The sequence below is a fragment of the Protopterus annectens genome, chromosome 17.part0, assembly GCF_019279795.1.
Source record: "Protopterus annectens isolate FY-2018-M chromosome 17.part0, PAN1.0, whole genome shotgun sequence".
Lineage (NCBI taxonomy): Eukaryota > Metazoa > Chordata > Ceratodontiformes > Protopteridae > Protopterus > Protopterus annectens.
The window spans coordinates 123531340-123553872 of record NC_056751.1 but is presented as its reverse complement, the minus strand read 5'-3'; the positions used below and the strand labels follow the sequence as shown (position 1 = coordinate 123553872).

The 22533-nt window shown below is 44.3% G+C and overlaps 1 protein-coding gene across 1 annotated transcript in view; it reads right to left on the bottom strand.

Moving 5' to 3' along the window:
* The window catches only part of POLR2B (RNA polymerase II subunit B), a 1548892-nt gene that overhangs the window by 287443 nt on the left and 1238916 nt on the right, over positions 1 to 22533 (bottom strand). The window contains exon 16 of the mRNA XM_044059158.1: positions 3293 to 3387. Coding sequence (XP_043915093.1) covers positions 3293 to 3387 — 95 coding nt within the window. The remainder of the gene's footprint in view (positions 1 to 3292; positions 3388 to 22533) is intronic.

Here is a 22533-nt window from a genome sequence, read left to right as displayed (position 1 = left end):
AGGAGGTATAGCTAGAGGCCTGTGCTGAGGCAAGTTTAAAAATTCTCTGAGTCTCCTTTTGGACTGTGGGTAGTCCTGGCATTCCCAGCAGAAATGCTCTCTTAAGGTTTGCAAGGTTTCACCGAAAAAAAAGTCTCCTGGAGGAGGCAAAGGGAATGGAATCCTCTGCATCTGAATCCTCATAGGTAGACATGGGCATGCCCTGGGGATAAGAGTCATCAGACTCGTGGTCTGTAGAATCAGAAGGAAAATAAATTGTCTTTTAGAGGGGGAAGGCTGGCTTCCTCTAAAGTAATAAGGTCTTCAGCCATTCTAAGCATTTGTTTCTGTGGCATGGGAGCTTGAGCATGCGCTTTGGTTGCCGGTTTTCTAGGCGTAGTGCGAACTCTGGGACTAAGAAACTCTGTAGTTTTAGTCAAACGAAGTAGTCAGTTTAATACAAACATCGGAAGGTCTGAATACACCCTCAGAAGCCAGTGCCTACACATCGGCTCCAGACCCATCCAAGGTAGAGACAGCCACAGGTTCCATAATTGAAGAAGCATCTCTCGGCATACCAGACTCCGAAAGGGTCTCAGTAGAGGCCTGTGAATCTGTAGAAGCAGGCATCAGGAACTGCGAAGGTGCCTCACTGAGTACCAGGTGGACTAGCAACTAGCTTAAAAAAAGCGTCATTAGCAGTTTTGGACCTATGAGGTCTGTCTTTATCCTTACGTTTTTTTCGGAACATCGGTAGTCGAATGGCTTATCGAAGCCATTTAGGAATATGGAGAAGTGCAAAAGAATTTAGCAACAAAGCTAGCCCGATGACAAATAGTGTGGGCGTTAAAGAAGGCACAAACCCAACAGCGAGGCACGTCGCAGTCTGGGTCTAAACAAGTGACGCAGTATGAATGAAAATCTCTGAAGTATTTGCTTTCCACAGGCAAGACAATTGTTAACTTTCTCTGACATTGGTTAGAGCAAGAAAAAAGGATCCCCAATAGGGTACTTAGCTTTAGAAGACTTCAGGTTTGAAAATTGAAAAATGAAAATTTCAGGTGGCGGCCAACCAGCACTTGTGAACTGCTTCTGCTTCAGGCTCCCGCGTGGCAAGAAAAGCTGATGTAATGGCATCGGCTGCATGTTTTATACCCCTGACTAGCTGACGTCATGGAAGAAGCAACAGCATCTGGCGCAGAAATCCTAAGACTCTGGTATTCGGGCCGAGGGCTACCTGCAGACAAATAACCGAAGTGTGATGACTGCAACAGTGAAACACGAAGAACATCTAAGCCTTCCAATTCTTATCTGCAGGGACATGCAAGCTATTCGAAACATTGTTTCTAGCAACCAGAATTACTGTTGCAAACTCTACTTTGTCTGAACTGCTTGGCAGAAAGCCTATGTTTTCATACAAGAGGACATGCACTTTAAGAAGCTCTTTCGAAAACACAGACTCTCAGTTTTTGATAGGAAATGTTTGCAATGTTTCTGATCCACCAGGGATGTTCGAATGTAACAAATGTGCCTGTTGTCAATATATTAGTACACGTCCTTCTTCCACTTTTGAACATATTAACCTCACTGTTACTTTTTCCAACCATTTTGACTAATTCCTGTAACATTGTTTATGCAGGGATTTGCGTGACTTGCGTTATTTTTATGTTGGAAAGATGAGTCGCAAATAGGGTTGCCACCCCTCAGTTTTTTTTCCGGACTATCCAAACTGATTCTCGGGTAGGCTGGCAAACACTCTACAAACTCCAGCATTCTGTTTCAAAAAGGAAACAGATTATTGGTGTTTGTAAATCGGCTCATTCACTATGAGTCTTATTTTTTATATACAGAAAAGCATAGTAAACCAGCCGAAAGCAAGCAGCAGGAACAGAAAGAGAGCGTTTTCCTGCCGAGTGATGCCAAAATGATGTCACAAAATGGGCGGAATGTGGGTGGGATGGGCAGGGTTACTGGTGATGCAAGGGGTGTGGCTTTACTCCAGTTTTAGCCACGAAGAAAGGTGGCAACCCTAGTCGCAAACTTTTGGACCGCAAAGAACATTATACTGCTGTTGGAACCAAATACAATCAACGCTTTGGCTAGACACTCTACAGCCTGCCATGAATTTGTTGAATTCCATTTTATTGTTTTAGAGCAAGTTGACTTGTTTGTTGGGGACTACTCAGCTCTACTGGAGGTGAAGGAGCTTAGATGGCAGCTCCATTTGGGGGCCGAGTCCTCCCCAGGGTTAAATGATGCCTCTAACTTAAAATGTGTACTCAGATGGCAACAGTGAATTGATTTACATTATGTACAATGTATTAAGGGCTGCAGTTTTATATATACAGTTCTGAGCTTTTATTTCTTAATTACTTTTTAATTTTCTAGTTTTACCTATTTGTTGAATATTTTATATGTTAGATCAGACAGACATTTTGCTGCTCAGGTTTCCTGTTAAGGTACACCCAACTTATACATATGTAGGAGTAATGAAACTTTCATAATTACTCTTTCATCATGGTTTAAGGGGTTGAACTGTGATTTTGACTGGACAAGATTATTTCTATTGTTTACTTACCCTATTTTAACTCTGAAAACTGCACAGTTTATTTATTCGGAAGATGTTCTTAACTCATTCCCCTCCAGTAGAGCTCTTTTGAGTGTATACCTTTAACTCCAAGTGGGTGTGGCTTCAGCCTCTAAAAAATGAATTTATCACCTTACAGTTCTAACAAATACTTATTAACAGAGGTCAAATATCAATACAATTGTGTTTGCCATCATATATGCTTCAAGATAAAATATTCTGATACCTTGTATGTAGCATGATTTTGGATTTATTAATGCAAATATGAACAGGCAATATTTGACGCCTAGAGGAGCAGTAGGAGGTAACTGCAGAAATGCCTGTAGACATCACTCGGCTGTAATGAACGAACAAAATCACGCTCAATTACTGGTTCTACTTGCTGCATTATTGTGGATAATTGTTTGGTAAAGTTATTAACTATTTACACTCCACAGATGCTGCCGGAAGTTTTTTTATTATGTTTTATAATAAAATGACAGAGTAGGCCTGAACAATCTTTTGAAATTTCCAAACTTGCAATACTTGCACAACAGAGCCCTAAAACCAAAACTTTCACTTTTCTTTAGAATGAAACAGTAAGACCCAAACCACTGTAGCAACTTTAGGCCTACAAAATGTATTTATGAAAATGGTATCTCTGATGCCCAACAGAATCCTTGAATTCCTTTAGTGTCAAAAATAAAAAAAAAAACACTTCTTGCAATCTTGTTGGTTTTGCCTCACCTGCACATGTGTCCCGTGTAGGCTTTTCAAAAACTTCCTCTTGATCAAATCCTTTTTTAGATTCTTGCTCTTTATATGATCGGTAGAAAACAGACCTGCCAACATAAAATCATCATTGTGGATAACTTTTTGAGTAAAAGTTGTAAAATATCTACCTTTAAAGAAAAAAAGGCATTACTAACTACTACACAGTACAGATATGACTGCTATGATCAAACTGTAAACCACTATTACACAGACCTGAAGGCACTCAGGCAAAAGTTTTTTTTCTTAAATATAGTTCTACAGTGGTAGCTCATGGTGTCACTGTCTTGTTAGTTAAAATAAAAACCTTGCAACAAAGAATGAGGCTCCACAGGTTGCTGAGCTGGCAAATCCTTACAGGTCTTAAAAGGAATATTCAAATAAGGGATTACAATAAGCTTTGGGATTGGCACCCCCCCCCCCCCCATCTCCTAGATTTTCCTCTAATCAGCACCCACACACCTTCCTACCATTTGTAACTGCCTTTAAATAACTGACCTGTTGAATTAACAGATTAGAACAAGAACACTCATTTATCTACCTACTTAACTGAATGAACTACTAGAAACTTCAACAAAGTATCTTTATTCCTCCCACAGGGAAAGTTTCAGAGTCTCCAAGATCTGCTCGCTAAAGTGAGCGCTTGTATTTGGTCTAATCAATGTTAAAACAGTGAAGCTTCCAGAGAGCAAGAGCTTGGGAGACTGGTTCCACTGATGGATTACTAATTGCATCTTCCCAATATTCAATCACTGGAGGAGTATCTAAGTGCATTGGGTATGAAAATGAGAAAGGCTCTGTACACATTGTCTCTAATAGGAGTCTGACAGACACTGGTAAGATGCACTCTTCTTCCTGCTGAGGGTGCTCCTAAATACATGAATAGGCAGAAGATGGGATGAATGTATGTTTAGCATAAGCTACTTCCTCTGCCAGAGAGCGATTCCACAAAGATATTTCCCCTTCTACTTTTCAAGGTAAGAACTTCTGAATCAGATGACTGTGATGTTGGTGGCTGCAGCTTCTCAAGTACAAAGCCCAAGCCAACTTCATCAAATCTTCTGTAAGGGGCACAGGGAGAGCCTACCCACCTCAAACTGAACATCCCTGTCCTGCTTCTGGAAGAAAACCTCATTAGAAATGTCCAGCTACAGATGAGTATCAAAAGAAAATTTCTGAGATGGGAATGTCTTTGCACACCACAACTGACAATTACACAAGAGGCATCCAAACTTACGAACTGCTGCAGTGTTATAGCACAGAAATGCAAGCTGTCATCCAAAGCCAAGGCAGCCTCCTAAGAGGCACAGTCAGGGAATGCAAAAGCACACTACTGAACCAGATTGCCTGAATCTTATGGTGGCCTTTGGACTCTACAGGTATCACTTGCCTTCAAGAATTTATTCTCCTGGGTGCTTTTTTTTATTTTTAAAAAAAGAGAATCTTGACCAAATGCCTTGGTGGTCCTGGATAAAGTGCACAACCTCTTCTGGTGGTCCTGGAAAAAGTACACAACCTCTTCTGGTTCTGTCCAATTTCACTCTGCTTAAGGGTCTTCTGGGTGAATTTAGCAAAATGGAGACAGGTGGTTATGTCGTGCTTTGAAGGTCAGTGTGCAAGACTGCCTTGCTACAAATACTGCAAGTATTTGTTTTACAAATAGAACTCTGTCGAAAACCTAACACTCCTTAGCTACAAACAAGCAAAACACAATAAAAAGAATTCTGCCACAAGGTGTCCAGGCCCAGGCAAAACAGACAGACTTGTGTACTTTTACTGGCAAAAACCTGTTGTACTGTGGCAAGGCTGTCTTAAAGATGGCACAGCTGGATGTCTCCCTTGTACCAGAGGCATACTAACATTAAGGAAGAAGGGTGTTCACTCATCAAGGAGGGTGAAAGGTGAGGAGCTCTGGAAGTCGGGGCAGACTTCAAGCCTTCGACACCTGAAGTTCAAGTATTATAGTAGTTTTCATAGTATAGTACTAGGCTATCTGCCCTGGGGCATTTGTAAGCCTAGCCATAGTGATGTGGCTTTTGCCACCCCATGAAATGGTACAAAAAAGTACAGAATAAAATTAGAATACTGTGCCTCTGTCTAGTAATGACACAGTGAAGGTCCCCTTATATAATAGAGTTAGTTTACTGTGCCCCTGTCTAGCAGTGACACAGATGTGATCCCTGGGGTAAACCTACGATCACCCATCCACTCAAGATTTCTCTTGAAGAGAGTCAGTGAGGGGCTCTGCCTAATACGAACTGGGATCTTGTTCCAAAGCATGGGAAGCCTCTGGGTTATGAATCTATCCCTCCAGCATATCCTATTCATACTTGTGCCGAGGTTAAAGTCTTTAGCTCTCGTGGTCCTGATGGATTTGGATTTTTTGAGGTGGAGCATGTCCATCAGATCCTGATTGGACATGGCCCTGTACGTCAGGCAGAGATCACCTCTGAGCAGGCGGTACGCTACTGAATAGAGCTGAAGTTTCTTAAGTCTGGCAGAATACGACATATGTTGGAGACCCTTGATCGTCTTGGTGAGGTACTTTTGTGGTCTCTCCAGCTGTTGCAAATGCCGGGTGAGGTACATACCAAATGGGGCATTGTACTCAATCATGGGTCTGATGAGGGAGGAGTATAGGGGTACAATGACATCCCTGGATCTGGATGTGAATCCCTTCATGATGAGGTGTGCAAGGTAGAATGTTTTTCTAACCACTTTGGCAACGTGGGTGTCAAATGAGAGGTCGCTGTCGACTTGGGTCCCTAGGTCTCTGATTACTTTTTCTGTACTCAGTGGGTTGCTGTCTATGTGATAATTTGTGGGTACTTCCCAAAGGGGATGACTATACATTTTTTGGCATTTAGTTTAAGGCCGTGACTCCAGCACCAGTTGCCCGTTTCTGAGGCCTTTTTGTAGGATGTATGTGTCCGCTGGTGTATCGACTATGGCACCTAGTTTGCAGTCATCTGCGAACTTTGTCAGCCACAACCCTCCCAGGTTTGCTTTAACATCTGAGAAATAAATGCCGAACAAGAGGGGTCCCAGGACAGATCCCTGTGGGACACCACTTGTGACTGGCTTTGAGTCTGACATTGCTCCAGCGATTTTAACTTTATGGGTTCTGTCCTTTAGCCAGTTTGCAACCCATCTAGTGACATAAGGGTTTACGTTTAAGCTGTTGAGCTTATCTATGATGCCTGAGTGGGGTATTGTCGAAGGCCTTAGCCAAGTCCAGGTAGGCTGTATGGACTGCTTTGCCCTCATCAATGGCTCTAGTGACCGTTTCGAAAAAGTCAACCAGGTTCAAAAGGCAGGATCTGCCCTTTACAAAGCCGAACTGGGTGGGGTCAAGTGTCTGTAGGTCCCCTATGTCTCTATTTATGAGTTCCATAATGATTCTTTCCACAGCTTTGCAGACCAGGCTGGTTAAGCTTATGGGGCGGTAGTTTCCAGGGTCTGTAGAGGTACCCCCTTTGTGGAGTGGGACCACTGTTGCTGTACGCCACTGATCAGGTACATATCCTGAAGTAAGGCTAAGGTTAAATAGCATTTTTATGTGTGAGTTTAGCTCCTCTTGGAGTTCACGTAACACGCAAACCAGGACACCGTCAGGTCCCATTGATGCTGTGTTTTTAGCTTTGTTTAGGGCGGTTCTCACCTGGACATCTGAGATGACAGGGAGATTACATTCAGCTGGGATAAGTATTTCTTCTTTTGGGGGTGAGGGAGGGGAGAAATTTGCACTGAACCTGTCAGCCAGAATGTTGGCAATATCTGTGGGTTCAGTGTATTTTTTGTTGTTGTAAACAAACTCTGAGCATATCTGAGGATTTCCGCCCAGGTTTCTAACATAGCTGAAGAAGGCTTTGTGGTTATCTTTAGTGTCCTTAGCGATTTTTCTCTCAAAGTTGGCCTTGGATGTTTTTGTGAGAATTTTCTGCTAATGTTGATCAAAGATGTCTTCCCTTCATGGGATTTTGCTCTGACGTGCAGTAGCTTCCTTCTTTTGTTATACAATTTGTTAATGGCTGAGGTCCACCAGACAGGACGCTTGCCTTTGGTGGAGAGGGACTTGGATTTATTTGGGATTGTATGATCCATGCATTCTTGGAGATGTCCATAGAAAGCATTTGTGAAGGATTAGGCATTGTGGGATGTGGTATCCACTGGCACAGTGGGCTTAAAGGATACCATCTCAGTTTTAAGAAGATTGAGAAGTTTTTCACTGTGGTCTTTTATGCTGGGGGTGGAAGTGAGATATGTATATCCAGGGCGATTAGTTTGTGGTCAGATATCATTAGTGAGGGGTATACTTCCGGTGTGGAGCATTTTGTCCCCATGTTTGTGATGATCAGGTCTAGTATATTATCTCCCCTAGTGGGAGAGGTGACTAGTTGTTCCAGTGTATTTGAATTTATGAATTCCAGGAACCTTTGGGCTAGGGTATTAGGGCTAGAATAATGCACCCAATCTATGTTTGGGTAGTTGAAGTCTCCCAGTATGATGGTATTTTGTGATACATTCATATCCGCCAATTTCTTCAGGAAGGCTGAGTGGGGTTCCTGAGATTGGGAGGGCAGTCTGTAACATGCTACCAGTTGTATAGCAGTTTTGCCTATGGTTAGTTGCACCTGTATGGTCTCTGATGCTTCATGTGTTGCTACTAACCTGGAGATGTGGGTGTCCTTGATGAATATGGACACTCCCCACTCCCTTTCTGGTTCAGCCTGGGTTTTGGGGCCGAAAAGCATGATACGAGGTATAGCCTGGTAGCGCTGGGGTGCTCTCAGGAGACTTGAACCAGGTTCCAGTTACTGCACAGACGTCGATGTTCTCCATGCTGAGGAGTGCATTGAGTGCCTGCATCTTGAGATTTAGACTTCTGGCGTCGAGCAGCATTACCCTTAGTTTTTTTCCATTTTTGTTTTCTAAGGAGGTGGGTTTGTCTTTTGAGCCTTGCCTAAAAAAAGGCTCTATGGGGGTGGCAAGAGCCTTAGCCAATATCCGGAAGCCCAGTGGCGACAGGTGTAAGCCATCCCTTGTGAAGCAGCGTGGCTTGTCCAACATGTCATCCCAGGCAGACAGACATTGGATCCCCTTAGAATGACACCAGTACTTGAGCAAATTATTAAAGCTGATCATCTTGTCTTTGTATTGTGGTATCATTCTTGGTGAGGGCAAGATGCTGCTCAGGGTCAGGGTCATACCAGCCTGGGCTACATAATCGGAGATCTCCTCTATGTCTCTTTTCATGTAGTCCAGGGAGGTACGTCTCGGGTCATTCACGCCAGCATGGACAATGACAGAGTCATATTTCTACTTGCTTTGGAGTGACTTGAGTGCGTGTGTTATGTGGCAGATCCTAGCTCCCGATAGACAACTCACAGTCACCCTCTCCTTGTTCAGCCTGGTCAGCGGGACATCAGTGTGTCTGACTATAGAGTCACCTATTACTAGTGTATCAGGCATGGTGTGTTTGGCCTTAAGGGCTGTGATTGGTTGACACACTGATTTATTGAAGTATGTGTTGCATGTGTTTTGTTTTGAGGTGGTGGATTTTTGGATGTCTGCTTTAGGAGCCTCTGTTGTTTTGGTAAGTTTTTTATTAGAGCCTCCGAGTATGTCTTTGTGTTTTTATGTGTTTGGTTTGCAGTTGTGGTAGGTCTATGTGGGACTGGGATTGTTGTGTGTGTGGTTACCATCTCCTCCTGTCTGGTCATGCCAGCCCTGAGTTGAGAGTGTTCAGCATCCAGTTTGGCTATATAGTTGCATCTCTCACATGTACTGCTAGTGTAACCCTGGACAATACTGTGGACATTATACACTACTCACAGCATGTATAATTTGTTTTTTTTTTTGTTTTATACTCTGATATTTTTTTGTTTTAAACAGAAAGTATTGTTATACAACTAATCTTGACATACATTCAAGTAGATCACTATTGCAGTACCCTAAACTATGTGTTCAGTACAGGCTAGAGTACTGTAGCAATAGCCTAAACTACATGGTACATATCCTGACAAAGAACGAAGGCCAACTTCCAAAGCTTTAGGGCACCTTTCACATGCCTTAACCACTACAGAGCTCGAGGAGAGCAGTATAAAATCGGGTTAGGGAGCCAATCCATCAGAGCTTTTCTGCCTCAGAGCATGGGAGATTAGAGCCCTTCAAGCTGTGCCAGGAGTAAGGGAAAGATAAATTATCCACACCCTGGGATGGAACAAAAAGTAATGGTATGGAGGGAGGGTGTTCCAACTAGTTATCTAAACATCTACTGTTAAGTTCACTTGACAACTGTAATATGTTCATTTGATCACTGTTACAGTAGCCAATACTATAAGGAATGAATAGCAGAGTTGAGAAACAAAGGGTTTAGGAAGAATGATCAAAGTCCAATAACCCATGAAGAACAGTTCTAGTAAAGACAGCTGTGGATCTAGAGAAAGAATCTAGTTTGTAGTGTTTGGTAAGTATGTGCACAGATGACCAAGTTACAGTCTCAAAGATAACCACTAGAGTCCACCCCTCTCCAAAAAGCAAGGAAAGTGTTCAACCCCCTAACCTTGCCAGGAAGCACTTTAGACAAAAAATAGCATGAGAACCATTTAGAAATTCTACTTTGACAAGGATGCCCCCTTTTATTATCTTCATAGAAAAAAGTTGATTAAAATTCCTGAAAGTTTCTGTCCCTGTCAATGTATTATCTGTGAAAATCCAGAATGTGAAGCACACTCTCACCCCTATTTCTTTGCTCCGGAGAGAAAACAGGGAGATTAAACAGCCTGCCTCAAAGCAAACTCTGAAGTCACATGATGCATAATGAAAGGACTGGTTCATAAAGCTACCCTATCGTTGCAGAAGACTAGCGAGTTGAAACACCATAAGAACTAGTAACTTAAATACTCTACTTTTGGCAGCAACCAAAGCAAAAAAAGTGAAGTTGCACAAGTCCTACTCAGTCTGTTAACCAGTAGATGGTCAAATTTCACAATGCCTCAGTGGCATATGGGTTCTGTGCCTACAAAGGCAGCTTTCCACAGCTCAGAAGGGGACTGGCTAAACCCCTTCCATCAGCAGAAGCCCAACCCCTGTCACAGAATGTCATTTTATCAGGCTTTTAGTGCCAAGTGCGAGAAATGAAGAACTGCCTGAAACAAACTCATTTGCATTAAAAAAAAAAAACACCACCAGCACAAATAACCAAAGCCAATCAACACAAGGTAAGATACCATCAAACCGTATACAAATTAAGGGGGAAGGCTGGTGGGTGCTGCCAGTGACGCAGTGTAAAATTCGAACATCTATTTTTACATGCAAGAAAGACTTATGCAACTGTACTATGTTCTTAATGCAAAGTTCCTCAGTGGCATTAGGATACATTCCCACAGCTTACCATATCTGGAAGGAGGAATAAAGATCTAGGAGTCCCTGGAGTAGGACTGTTGCAAAGTCTGCTCTGGAGCTTGAGAAAAAATCCAGTTTGTAGTGCTTTGTAAAGGTATGAACAGAGGAACAGGTTGCTTCCTCTAAAATACACTACTTTCAATTATGCCACTGAAGAGGATAAGGCACTTGTGGAATTGTGCCTTAACCTTGCTTGAAATGTGGAATGTGCCTTAACCTTGCTTGAAATAAATTTACCATGGTGGGAGTAACAAAAATAGTATAGACAACCAACAAGCAATTTTGTTTAGAGACCGGTTGACCCTTCTTAACCCCATGACATGGCATAAACAGCTGTTCAGCTTTCCTGAAGGGCACAGCTCTGTCCCGGTAGAGCAAGAGCTGCCTATGCACATCCAAGGAATGCAGAATTTTGTTTCTAGGTTCTAGAAAGAAAACAAGACTGACTGCTAGATTTAGGGTGATGAGCATTCCTCATATCTTCTTCTTTTGGCTGTTGCCGTTAGGGGTCACCACAGCAGATCAACTGTTTCCATTTCTTGCTTTCCTCTGCATCTTGCTCTGTCACACCAACCACCTGCATGTCCACTCTCACCACATCCATAAACTTTATATCTTAGGCCTTCCTCTTTTCTTGTTACCTGGCAGCTTCATCCTTAGCATCTTTTCCCCAATATACTCTGCATCCCTCCTCAGCACATGTCCAAACCAACGTAATCTTTCCTCTCTGGCTTTGTCTCCAAACCTTGCAACCTGGGCTGACCCTCTAATATACTTATTCCTAATCCTGTCCATCTTCATCACACCCAGTGCAAATCTTATCTTCAACTCTGCCACGTCAAGCTCTGACTCCTGCCTCGTCAATGCCACTGATTCCAACCCATATAACACAGCTAGTCTCACTACCCTCTTGTAGACCTTCCCTTTCACTCTTACTGGTACTAGTCTGTCACAAATCACTCTTGACACTCTTCTCCAGCCACTCCATCCTGCCTGTACTCTCTTCTTCACCTCTCTTCCACACTCACCATTACTCTGAACTGTTGATCCCAAGTATTTAAACTCATCCACCTTCGTCACCTCTACTCCCTGCATCCTCACCATTCCTCTATCCTCACTCTCATTCACACACGTATATTCTGTCTTAGTCCTGTTGACCTTCATTCCTCTTCTCTCTAGAGCATATCTCCACCGCTCCAGGGTCTCCTCACCCTGTTCCCTACTCTCACTACAGATGACAATGTCATCTGCAAACATCATGGTCCACTGGGACTCCTGTCTGATCTCGTCTGTCAACTTGTCCATCACCATTGCAAATAAAGGGCTCAGAGCTGATCCTTTATGTAATCCCACCTCTACCTTAAATGCATCCGTCACTTCCTCCGCAGACCTCACCGCTGTCAAACTACCCTCGTACATATCCTGTACCACTTTTACATACTTCTCTGACACTCCCGACTTCCTCATACAATACCACAACTCCTCTCTGGGCACCCTGTCATATGCTTTCTCTAAATCCACAAAGACACAATGCAACTCCTTCTGACCTTCTCTGTACTTCAACACTCTCAGAGCAAACATTGCATCTGTAGTGCTCCTTCCTGGCATGAAACCATACTGCTGAACACTAATCATCACCTCCCTTCTTAACCTAGCTTCCACCTCTTTCCCATAACTTCATGCTGTGACTGATCAGTTTAATCCCTCTGTAGTTACTACAGCTCTGCAAATTACCCTTGTTCTTAAAAATCGGTACCAAAAACACTTTCTCCATTCCTCAGGCATCTTCGCACTTTCCAAGATTTCATTAAACAATCTAGTTAAAAACTCCACTGCCATTTCATCTAAATACCTCCATGCTTCCACAGGTATGCCATCTGGACCAACAGCCTTTCCGTTCTTCATCCTCTTCATCGCTATCCTTGCTTCCTCCTTGCTAATCCACTGCACTTCATGATTCACTATTTACACATCATCCAACCTTCTCTCCCTCTCAATCTCTTCATTCATCAGCCCCTCAAAGTACTCTTTCCATCTGCTCAAAACACACTCCTCGCTTGTGAGCATGGTTCCCTTATTATCCTTTATCACCCTTACCTGCTGCACATCTTTACTAGCTCGGTCCCTCTGTCTAGCCAATTGTTACAGGTCCTTTTCTCCCTCCTTAGTGTCCAACCTTTTATACAACTATTCATACGCCTTATCCTTAAGCCTTCACCACCTCTCTCTTTGCCATGCACCTCATCTCCTTATACTTGTCTACTTTCTTCACCTCTCTGACAATCCCACTTCTTCGCCAACCTCTTTCTCTGTATACTCTCCTGTACTTCTTCATTCCACCACCAGGTCTCCTTGTCCTACTTCCAGATGTCACACCAAGCACCTTTCTAGCCATCTCTCTTACTAGCTCTGCTGCAGTTACCCAGCTATTCGGTAACTCTTCACTGCCACCCAGTGCCTGCCTTAACTCTTCCCTGAACATCACCTCACAATTACCCTTTTTCAATTTCCACCATTTGATCCTTGGTGCTGCCTTCACACTCATCCTCCTCTTCACCAATGTCATCCTATGCTGCCTAACTACACTTTCCCCTGCCACCACTTTACAGCCTCCAATCTCCTTCAGACTGGCCCTTCTACACAAGATATAATCCACCTGTGTGCATCTTACTCCACTCTTGTATGTCACCCTATGCTCCTCCATCTTGTTAAAATACGTATTCATCACAGACATGTCCATCCTTTTCGCAAATTCCACTACCATCTGAACTTCTGCATTTCTTTGCTTAACACCATACCTACCCCATCACTTCCTCATCCCCTCTGTTCCCTTCACCAAAATGCCGACTGAAATCTGCTCCAATCACCAGTCTCGCACCCTTGGGTACAGTCATCACCACTTCATCCAACTCGCTCCAAAATATTTCTCTCATCCATCGCACACCCAACTTGTGGAGCATATGCACCAACATTCATCACTACACCATCAATTTCCAGCTTCATAAACATCACTCTATCCGACACTCTTTTCAACTCCAAAACACTCTTAGCATACTGTTCCTTCAGGATAATGCCTACACCATTTCTCCTCCCATCCACTCCATGATAAAAAATTTGAAACGGTCTCCGATACACCTAGCCGTGCTCCCCTTCCATCTGGTCTCTTGCACACAATATACCAACCTTCCTTCGGTCCATCATATCAGCTAGCTCTCTCCCTATACCAGTCATACTGCCAACATTCAAAGTTCCGACCCTCACTATCACAGTCCTGAGCATTCTTCATATGTAAAGTTAATATAACAGTAGTCGGAAAGAAAGGGTAGGACCACCAGCAGTGTGAGCATTTTGAATTTGGGAATTTTCAGACAGGTGTTTATATTTTCCAGTATCAGATCCAAGCTCAAAGCTTCTCCTCTACCCATAATGCCAGTCTCCCTCCTCCCCTCAGATAAGAGTTGCTGCTGACCTTAGCACCCCAATGTAACCAAAGGCCTTACAGCTTGGCAGAAGTACCCAGATGATACCATATGAGACTTGCTTAAGTAAGGGCTATGTCACTTCTGTCCAAACTACCACACGCCCACATAAGGCAGGGGGAAGGAGGGAGGGACAGTTGAAGACAAATGAAAAGCAACTCAGATGGAAAGTTATGGTGAGTACATAACTATCTGAAGTGGTTTTCATTTGCTCTTCAACTTGTGGGACAGAGTCCCCAGCTACCAAAAACCCCGGGAGGTACTCATGGAAGACTATTTTGGAGCACGGTGGAGCCAAAGGACACCCTGCCTCTGGACAGGAGATCCAACTTACAGTGAGATGAAATCTGCGAAGATGCCCAGGAAGCTGCCAAGTAAATGTTATCCAAAGAGACTCTAGACCAAAAGGCTGCTAAAGTAGCCATAGACCTAGTAGAATGTGCCTTTATCTGACCTAGTGGAGATGTTCATTTGGCTGAATATACCAGGCTATGCACCGAGAGATCCAACTAGCAATGGTCACCTTTGACACTGGTTTCCCTAAGAAGGGCTTAGGAAACAAAGTTGATCAGGCTTATGAAAGGACTTTTGAATATACAGGTAGTACTCTCCCTTATTCTGGAAATTCGGGAAGAAAACAGGGAGATTGATAACTTGATTGTTAGATTCCGAAGCCACTTTTGGAAAGAAAGAAGGGTTAGTCTGCAAGGACACCCTTTCTTTATGGACCATATAAGGAGGCTTTAACAGATAAGTCTTGAAGCTCCGACACTCTCTTAGTTGAAGTAATGGCAATCAGGAAAGCTGTTTTCCAAGACAAACTGCAGATCCACTGTAGCTGGAGGTTCAAAAGGGGAAAAAAACAAGGCTTGAAGGACTAAGGTAAGATCTCAAGGTGGCGTTGGGCCCTTGACAGGAGGTCTAAGTAAAAAGGTACCTTTCAAAAAGGCTTTACAAAGCTTTGAAGAAACCAGGGAAGCTAAATTATCTCCTGTATGGAAGTTGAGACAGCTGCCAGCTGAACCTTAACCGTAGAAAAAGTGGCACCCTGTTGAAAAATATCTGCCAGAAACTACAAGATGGCAGGAACTGGAGCAGTGAAAGTTTCCAAGTCATGTTGAGACACCCAAATCGAAAAACGTTTCCACTTACTAGAAAAAAACTTCCTAGTGGACAATTTGAGAGCCATTACCAAAATCTTCTTAACTGGAGAAGATAGCCCGGGAGTCCTATCACTGAAACTGGAGCAGCCAAGCTGTAAGCTTCAGACTGACCAGATCTGGGTGTGGAATCCCCAAGAGGTGAGAGATCAGATCCGGATCTAATGTCCAGGGAGGACACACTACATGAGACCATAGAGAGGAGAACCATACTTGGCAAGGCCAGAAGGGGGCAATAAGGATGACTGAGCTCCCCAGCCATTGAGCTTTCTGAATGAACTTCGGAATTAGAAGAGGTGGAGAATAATCATACAGAAGACCGGAGGGCCAAGCATGAACCACAGCGCCTCTGGGGGATTCCCTCCCGTGGGGGGTTCAGAAAGAAATACTTGCTGCACTTCACTTTGGAAGGAGAGGTGAAGAGTTTGCAGCAAGGCTGTCCCCACTTTGGAAAGATCGCTTCCACTACTGAAGGATTCAGAGACCATACGTAATGCATTAGAATAGACCTGCTGAGCCTGTCTGCCAGAATATTGGACCTTCCCGGAATGTGAGTTGCCACCAGCAACGGCCAGTGGAGATCACCCACTCTCATAATCTCATGGCTTTGCAACAAAGGGGATAAGACCTGGACCCCCCCCCCCCGTTTGGTTGATGTACCAAACTACTGACGTTGGTCTGGATGGCAATCATCCCCAGGGGAAGATGGTCATGATGAGCTTGCAACGCTAATAGCACCGGCACACTGCCCTCATCTCAAAGATGTTGACATGCAACTGGGTCTCCATGGACGACCACATGCCTTGAATTGTCTGTCACAAGCAATACTCCTCAACCAAGCAGGGAGGCATCTGAGGTCACAGTGTTCAGAGGGGTGGGAAGAACAAACAGGCAACCACAAAAGTTCTGGGGACCGAGTCCACCAGAAAAAGAAGTCTTTACATGTCTGCAATAGAATAGGTGCAACAGTGGTAGATCTAGAAAGGACCAATGGACAGCCAGAGCCCACTGGAGCACCCTCATGTGTAACCAGGCTGTGGGAAGGAGGGAGATTATGGCCACCATGGATCCAAACGCCCTTAAAACAAACTCGGCTGGAGGAAATGGAACTTGAAGAATGTGCAAAACATGAAGTTTAAGGGAATAAAGTCTGTCGATGGTCAGGAAAGCCTTGGTCTGAATGGTGTATAACTGGGCTCTATTGAAGTCCAGAACTTGAACCTGTTCTAACCGGGACTTAAGATTGATGGTGATGACCTGGTGGTGGGAGGTTTGGACAAGAAAGTCCCTGGCTTGGCAAAGTCTATGCCTGGAGGGGGCAGAAAGGAGCCAATCACCTAGGTAGGGGAAGACCTGGAAGCACTGCAGCCGCAGGTGAGCTGCCACCACTGTCATTATTTGAACACCATGGGGGCTGTGGTGAGACCAATGGGTGGCACTCTGACTTGGTAATGACTGGCCCTCAGCCGGAAGCGGAGAAACCTAAGAGAATGTTGGTCTGCCTTGACATGGTAGTATACATCTTGAAGGTCTACTGAACACATCCAGTCGTTCTCCTGTAAGAAGGGCAGGATAGACTGACGTGTGACCATCCGGAATTTCATCTTGGCAACTGACAGATTCAGAGTAGAGAAATCCAAAATTTGTCCCAAGCCCCGTTATCTTTGGAACCAGAAAGAACCTCGAATAGATGCCTAATCCAGACTGATCTGGGGGGAACAAGCTGGATGACTCGCTTTTCTAGCAGCTTGGAAATTTCCTGTGCTGCAGCCTCCCTTTGCACGGGTGGAACGTCAGATGATTTTGGCCTGAATTGGCCTTTGAAAGAAGGGGACTGAATATCCTCTGGATATGATTTGCAACACCCACTGATGGTCCGTAATTGGCTCCCAGGGCTGATGGGTGCAGCGAGAGTTGACTCCCCGAATGCCTCTAGAGACTAGCAGTTGGGCAACCCTTCAAGGCTGTCAGAGAAGGCATCCTGTGACCCTTGGTTCCTCAGACCCCTTCTGCATCTGGGGAAGGTGAATACCAAGTGGCCTGGGAATAACCGAGACTTCCAGAAACACATCTTCACCCCCCCACTGATTGCTGGAGAAGGATTGTTGAGGGGTTAAGTGGATTCTGACAGCAGGCAGTCTTCCTGTCCTTCTCACTCTGGACCAGTGTAGCACGTAACGTTTTCCCAAAGAGTGTGGAACCATCGTATGGGGAATCTGTAAATGACACTTTGAAGGGCTCCGAGAAGGAACAAAATTAGAGCCAGGCATGATGTCTGATGGCAACGCCTGTCCAGCAGCTCTAGCAGTGCCTTCAAGTAGCATGACAGAGAAACCACATAGAAGCATTGGCATTGGAGGTGAGGGTGGCCATTCCAGTGGAGAAAACCTTATTCTCCGCCGACATGGACCCTGGGATAGACTGAGCAACCTCCTTCACTAGGTCTCACTGAAGCCTAATAACGTGTGCCAAACAGTTCAGCGCACATAGGGAGAACGTGGCTGATGCATAGGTCTGCTTCCCAAAACAGTCCAAGGTCCAAGACTCCCAGTCAAGCGGGTAAACTGTGAAGCTCTCCTGTGCGAACTCCCTCTTGGTGGTGGCTGTCACCACCATGGCATCGACGGGGGGGGGGGGACCCTTTGTCAGTGGGATCTGTCAGTGGGGGTGCTAAGGACCTTATCAGGGCACTTGGGGATTGGCTCCACCATGTCAGGCTCCTTCCATGCCCAAGATGTCATCAGATCCAAAGGATCTGCAGGTGGGGGACAAACAAGAAGTGGAGGGTCCTGTGCCAAATGCCTCAAGAAACAGATTTGTCACTGTTGGGTTTTTGGAAGATCACCTCATACACTATCGCAGGATGTCCATGTCATCTCCAAATGAGATGCCCTCAGAGGGCGAGCGGGAGGAATGCTCCCCTTCCTCCAAATAAGTCCCCTCTGTGAGGGACTCCAGTGGAGAGTACGTGCCTCCTTTTGCACGTACGTTTTCAAGGAACTTCCTCAAGGTCGTCTCTGGGGAGAACTCAAAAACATCAATCTGTTACCAGTCAGGTCCATAATCCTCTGGATCAATGGGGCCAAACCTCCAGGCACAGAAACTCAGAAAACTCTGAGCCAACCCCCCCCCCCCCCTGCTCTGGTGCAGAGGCTATGGCTCAGAGAGCCGGACAGATCCATGCTTGTTGGATCCGACCTACTCAAGGTAATTGACGGCATTGATGTACAGGTACCACCGGGTGCCAACCCCTCAACACCGAGGGTCCTCTGATCACAGAACTCCAAAACCATGGGTTGGATCAGAGGAGAAGTAAATTGGGATAAAGCTGGACTGCATGTCCCCCGCTCTGGAGGGAGAAGGGGCAGGCAAGTCTCCCATCTGTATCTGGGTGCAGATGAATCTCTGCATCATCCTGTCCAGAAACTTTGGAAAGGCTGCGGGAGGACCTGGAGGAAGAGGCCACAGACACTAGCCTGGAGAGGCAATGAGGTGACACCAATGCCAGTGAATGGCTCCAGGGCACCTCCAGCTCCAGGAAAAAGCAGGGGGAACAGAGTCAGGAGGACCCAACACTAGGAGCAGAGTGGATCTTGGCTGGTGGCTCAGCTGAGGAACAGCAGTCGGGTGACTGCTTCTTTGGCCTGTCCCTGGTCCTCAGTGTGAGGTTGAGTACCAGAGGTCGGGGCGGAGACAGAACTAGCCAGGGTAGAAGGGAGAAGGTCCTTCAGAATAAGCTTATTCTACCTGTCGATCAATGCGTAGGGATTGAACCCTGCTCAGACTGAGCAGGAGGAATCAGGATGGGCAACCCGTAGACAGTGTAGCCATCAGCTGGGGAAAGCTTATAGCCACACTCTGTGCACTTGGGGAAGCCAGGTTTCGGAGTCTCAGACATCTTATCAAAAGAGAGGCCTAAACGGAACACACACACACTACTAGATAGAACAGCGAGAGCAAGGAGATTTTTTTTTAACTAACTCCCAAAAGACCACGAACAAACTGTTGAAGCACAAAATTCACGAAAAGAGACACCACAGCAAAAGTCCGTGAAAATAAGAATCAATGCAAATGTGACGAAAATATGTAACAATGAGTAAAAAATAACGTTAGAACTCTATTACACGAGCACTTCCGGAAGGCTTAGTATCCTTCCTTCCTCAGACAAACCAACAGGTTACATTAATTATCCTTTAAATATACAATTAAAGCAATCAATGATGTCATAGTTTCCATTATTAACTTTAAAGCAACAAGTACTAAAATCTTTCTTTTGCTGCTACTTACTCTTTATAACCAATGTAACCATATGACTCAACTCACATTCTTATAAAAATTACAGTAATACATATCTTAATCCTAAACATATTCATGTATCATTTTATATATAAAAATAATATGTGTATATAAAATATATATATATATATATATATATATACACACAATAAAATAATGTATATATATGTTAGAAGGAACCACATTTCCAAATATAAAAATTTAAAAATAACAGTCAATATATACCTAACAAGCTGTAAGATATATACTAGCTATTATGAACTGTACATTCATAAATATTAAGCTTCATTATAATTATTAAATATAAAATATAAAAAATATAAAAATGAAGCCGTTCACTTTGTTTATGGTATTTTCCTATTTCTAATTTAAAATCACTCATACAAAGACTATAAAACTAAAAACATTCCTTTTAAAATTGGCATCCTTGATATTATTTATTATCTTTACTTTCTCCTTAATGCCATGTATTTCAAAATACATGTCATGGAGATAGATTCATTAAGCCCTGGAAATGCATGGGCTACTGTCCTGATCTGCCAACAAAGCTCTTCTTTTTCAAGGAAGATTTTTTTTTTTTAAAACAGATGCGAAATAGGAAAGGGGAGGTGGTAGGAAAGGATTTTTACATAGAATCTAAATCACTAATGTAAAACGCACTTACCCAAAATAGCCTAGAGCAGCGGATCACGATGCTTACATGACTGCGGCACACAGCTGAAGAGAGGAAGACGGGGGCATTTATTGGGTAGGGGAGGAGATGGAGCCAAGATCAGATGCTGGAGAAAAGCAGTAAAGTCTGATCCATCCCGGATCAGTGTCCCATAGGTTGAAGAGCAAATGGGGACAACTTCAGATCTACCACTAATTCTTTTCTTAAGCAGGGCAAGAGAAAAATCAAACTCCAGAGGGTGAAGGTGTTTCCAGACTGTCCTCAGGAACCACGGAAATTTTCTCATGTGTAGCTTTGCCAAGGAAACCATGGGGATAGTAGAAGCCATGAATCCCAGGAGCTGTAGGAACACTGGCAGTCAGACTGTAATGGAATTAGTTCCTGAAAGTGGCGAGAGAAAGGATTTTTTTCTGGACAGACAGGCCATCACCTGAACTGTAAGAATTCTGCAGCCCAGGAAGACATGGTCCTGGGAGGGGGTCAGAGTAGATTTCTGAAGGTTTACGGTAAACCCCAAACCCCTCACAAGGGACATAGTGTAATCTAAGTGCTCCTGCACCAACTTTGGGGATGAAGCCTGGATGAGGAGGTTGTCCAGGTAAGGATAAATTTGAAAACCCCGTATTCTGCAGAAGGTTATGACTGGGGCCAAACATTTTGTAAATACTCTGAGGGCCACAGAAAGATCAAATGGCAAAACATGCAACAAAGTGAGAAGAATCCAGAGAACTGCAGTAATCTCCTGAAACGGAGATGGCTGGGAATGTGAAGATAGGCATCTTATGTCCAATGACACCATGTACACCTGAGGAAAAATCAGGGGAAGAAGTGTAAGACTTGGCATGCGAAAAGTAGGCACCTTCAGAAAGATGTTTAGATGAGATATCTAAGATAGGCCTCCAGGAGGCCTTCTTTCATGGGGACTACAAACATCCTGGAGTAGAACCCTTTTCCCTTTTGATTTGGAGGCACCTCTTGGGATGGTACCCTGGGACAGCAGGGAATTGCAGGACTGGAGGAAAGAAAGCCATTTGGTCCAAAGAGGTTTGTGGGATTACCTCTGAAGGTTGGCATGGATTCCCAAACAAAGAAATTGCCTGGTTTGATAATGGTTAGGACCCAAGAGTCCTGGGTTAACAGTTTCCAAGCTGGGAGGGACAGGCGAAAAGAGAAGGGTAGAGGGATTTAGGGCCTAGTAGTCACAGGCTATCATGTTCTGCCTGAAAGGACTGCTTTTGAGAAGGAGTGGGAATGTGACACTTGGAGACCTTTCTTACAAAGGTGGTCCTGGTTGGATACCTCCTCTGTAAGTGGGAAAGAGGAGAAATAAAAATGTGTCCAAGATCTTGTTGCTCCTTCCCCTTTTCCTGGAGGGCTTTAAAGAGTTCTGCAGCGGCAGAGCCAAATAAAGTCTCATTGTCTAAAGGTGCATCCATAAGCTTGGCTTTAATAAATCTGGCAAAGGCTGCAACCTAAGCCATGAATACCTCCTTAAGATGGACCCTGATGCTGTTGCTCTGGCTGAGGCCTCCCCACAGCATTGTAACTACATCTCATGGAGTGCCTAGTAACCTGGCTGCAAGATTTAAGAAAAAACAGTTGTGTAAAAACTTACTATAACCATAGATGTCCTTCTCTTCCATGTTGCAGTACTCTGCATATAGGTTTACCCTTCTAGTCTCGTGTACATACAGTCAATATCCAAAAGCTTTCAGTCCCTACTAGATGCACGAGACGTCAGCTCTAGGCGAGTGTACATGTAATGTCAGCACACACCAGCCCTCAGAACTGAAGGCCCCAGTTGGAGCCAGTCCTAATAGGGCAATGCCAAGTCATTGCCACCCAGAGAGGGAAACTTAACTGATAAGCGGGGAAGGAGGGAGCATAGGAATACTGCAACATGGAAGAGGAGGACATCTATGGCTATACAAAGTTTTTACACAACTTTTCTATTTCCTTCTATTCAATTCTATTACAGTATTCGGCATATGGGTGACTGCCAAAAGCTCACTGAGAAGGGGTGGGTTGGTATTGAAATAGATTCCAGGAACCCATGCAGGATAGGCCTAGCGAACCCTGCCCTGGACTTAGAGATGTGGTTCAGTTTGTAGAATTTGGTGAAGGTGTGAACTGAAGACCAGCTGGCTGCCTCCAGGACAGAGGTGGTGTCCAGGCCATTGAAGAAAGCCTATGAGGATGCCA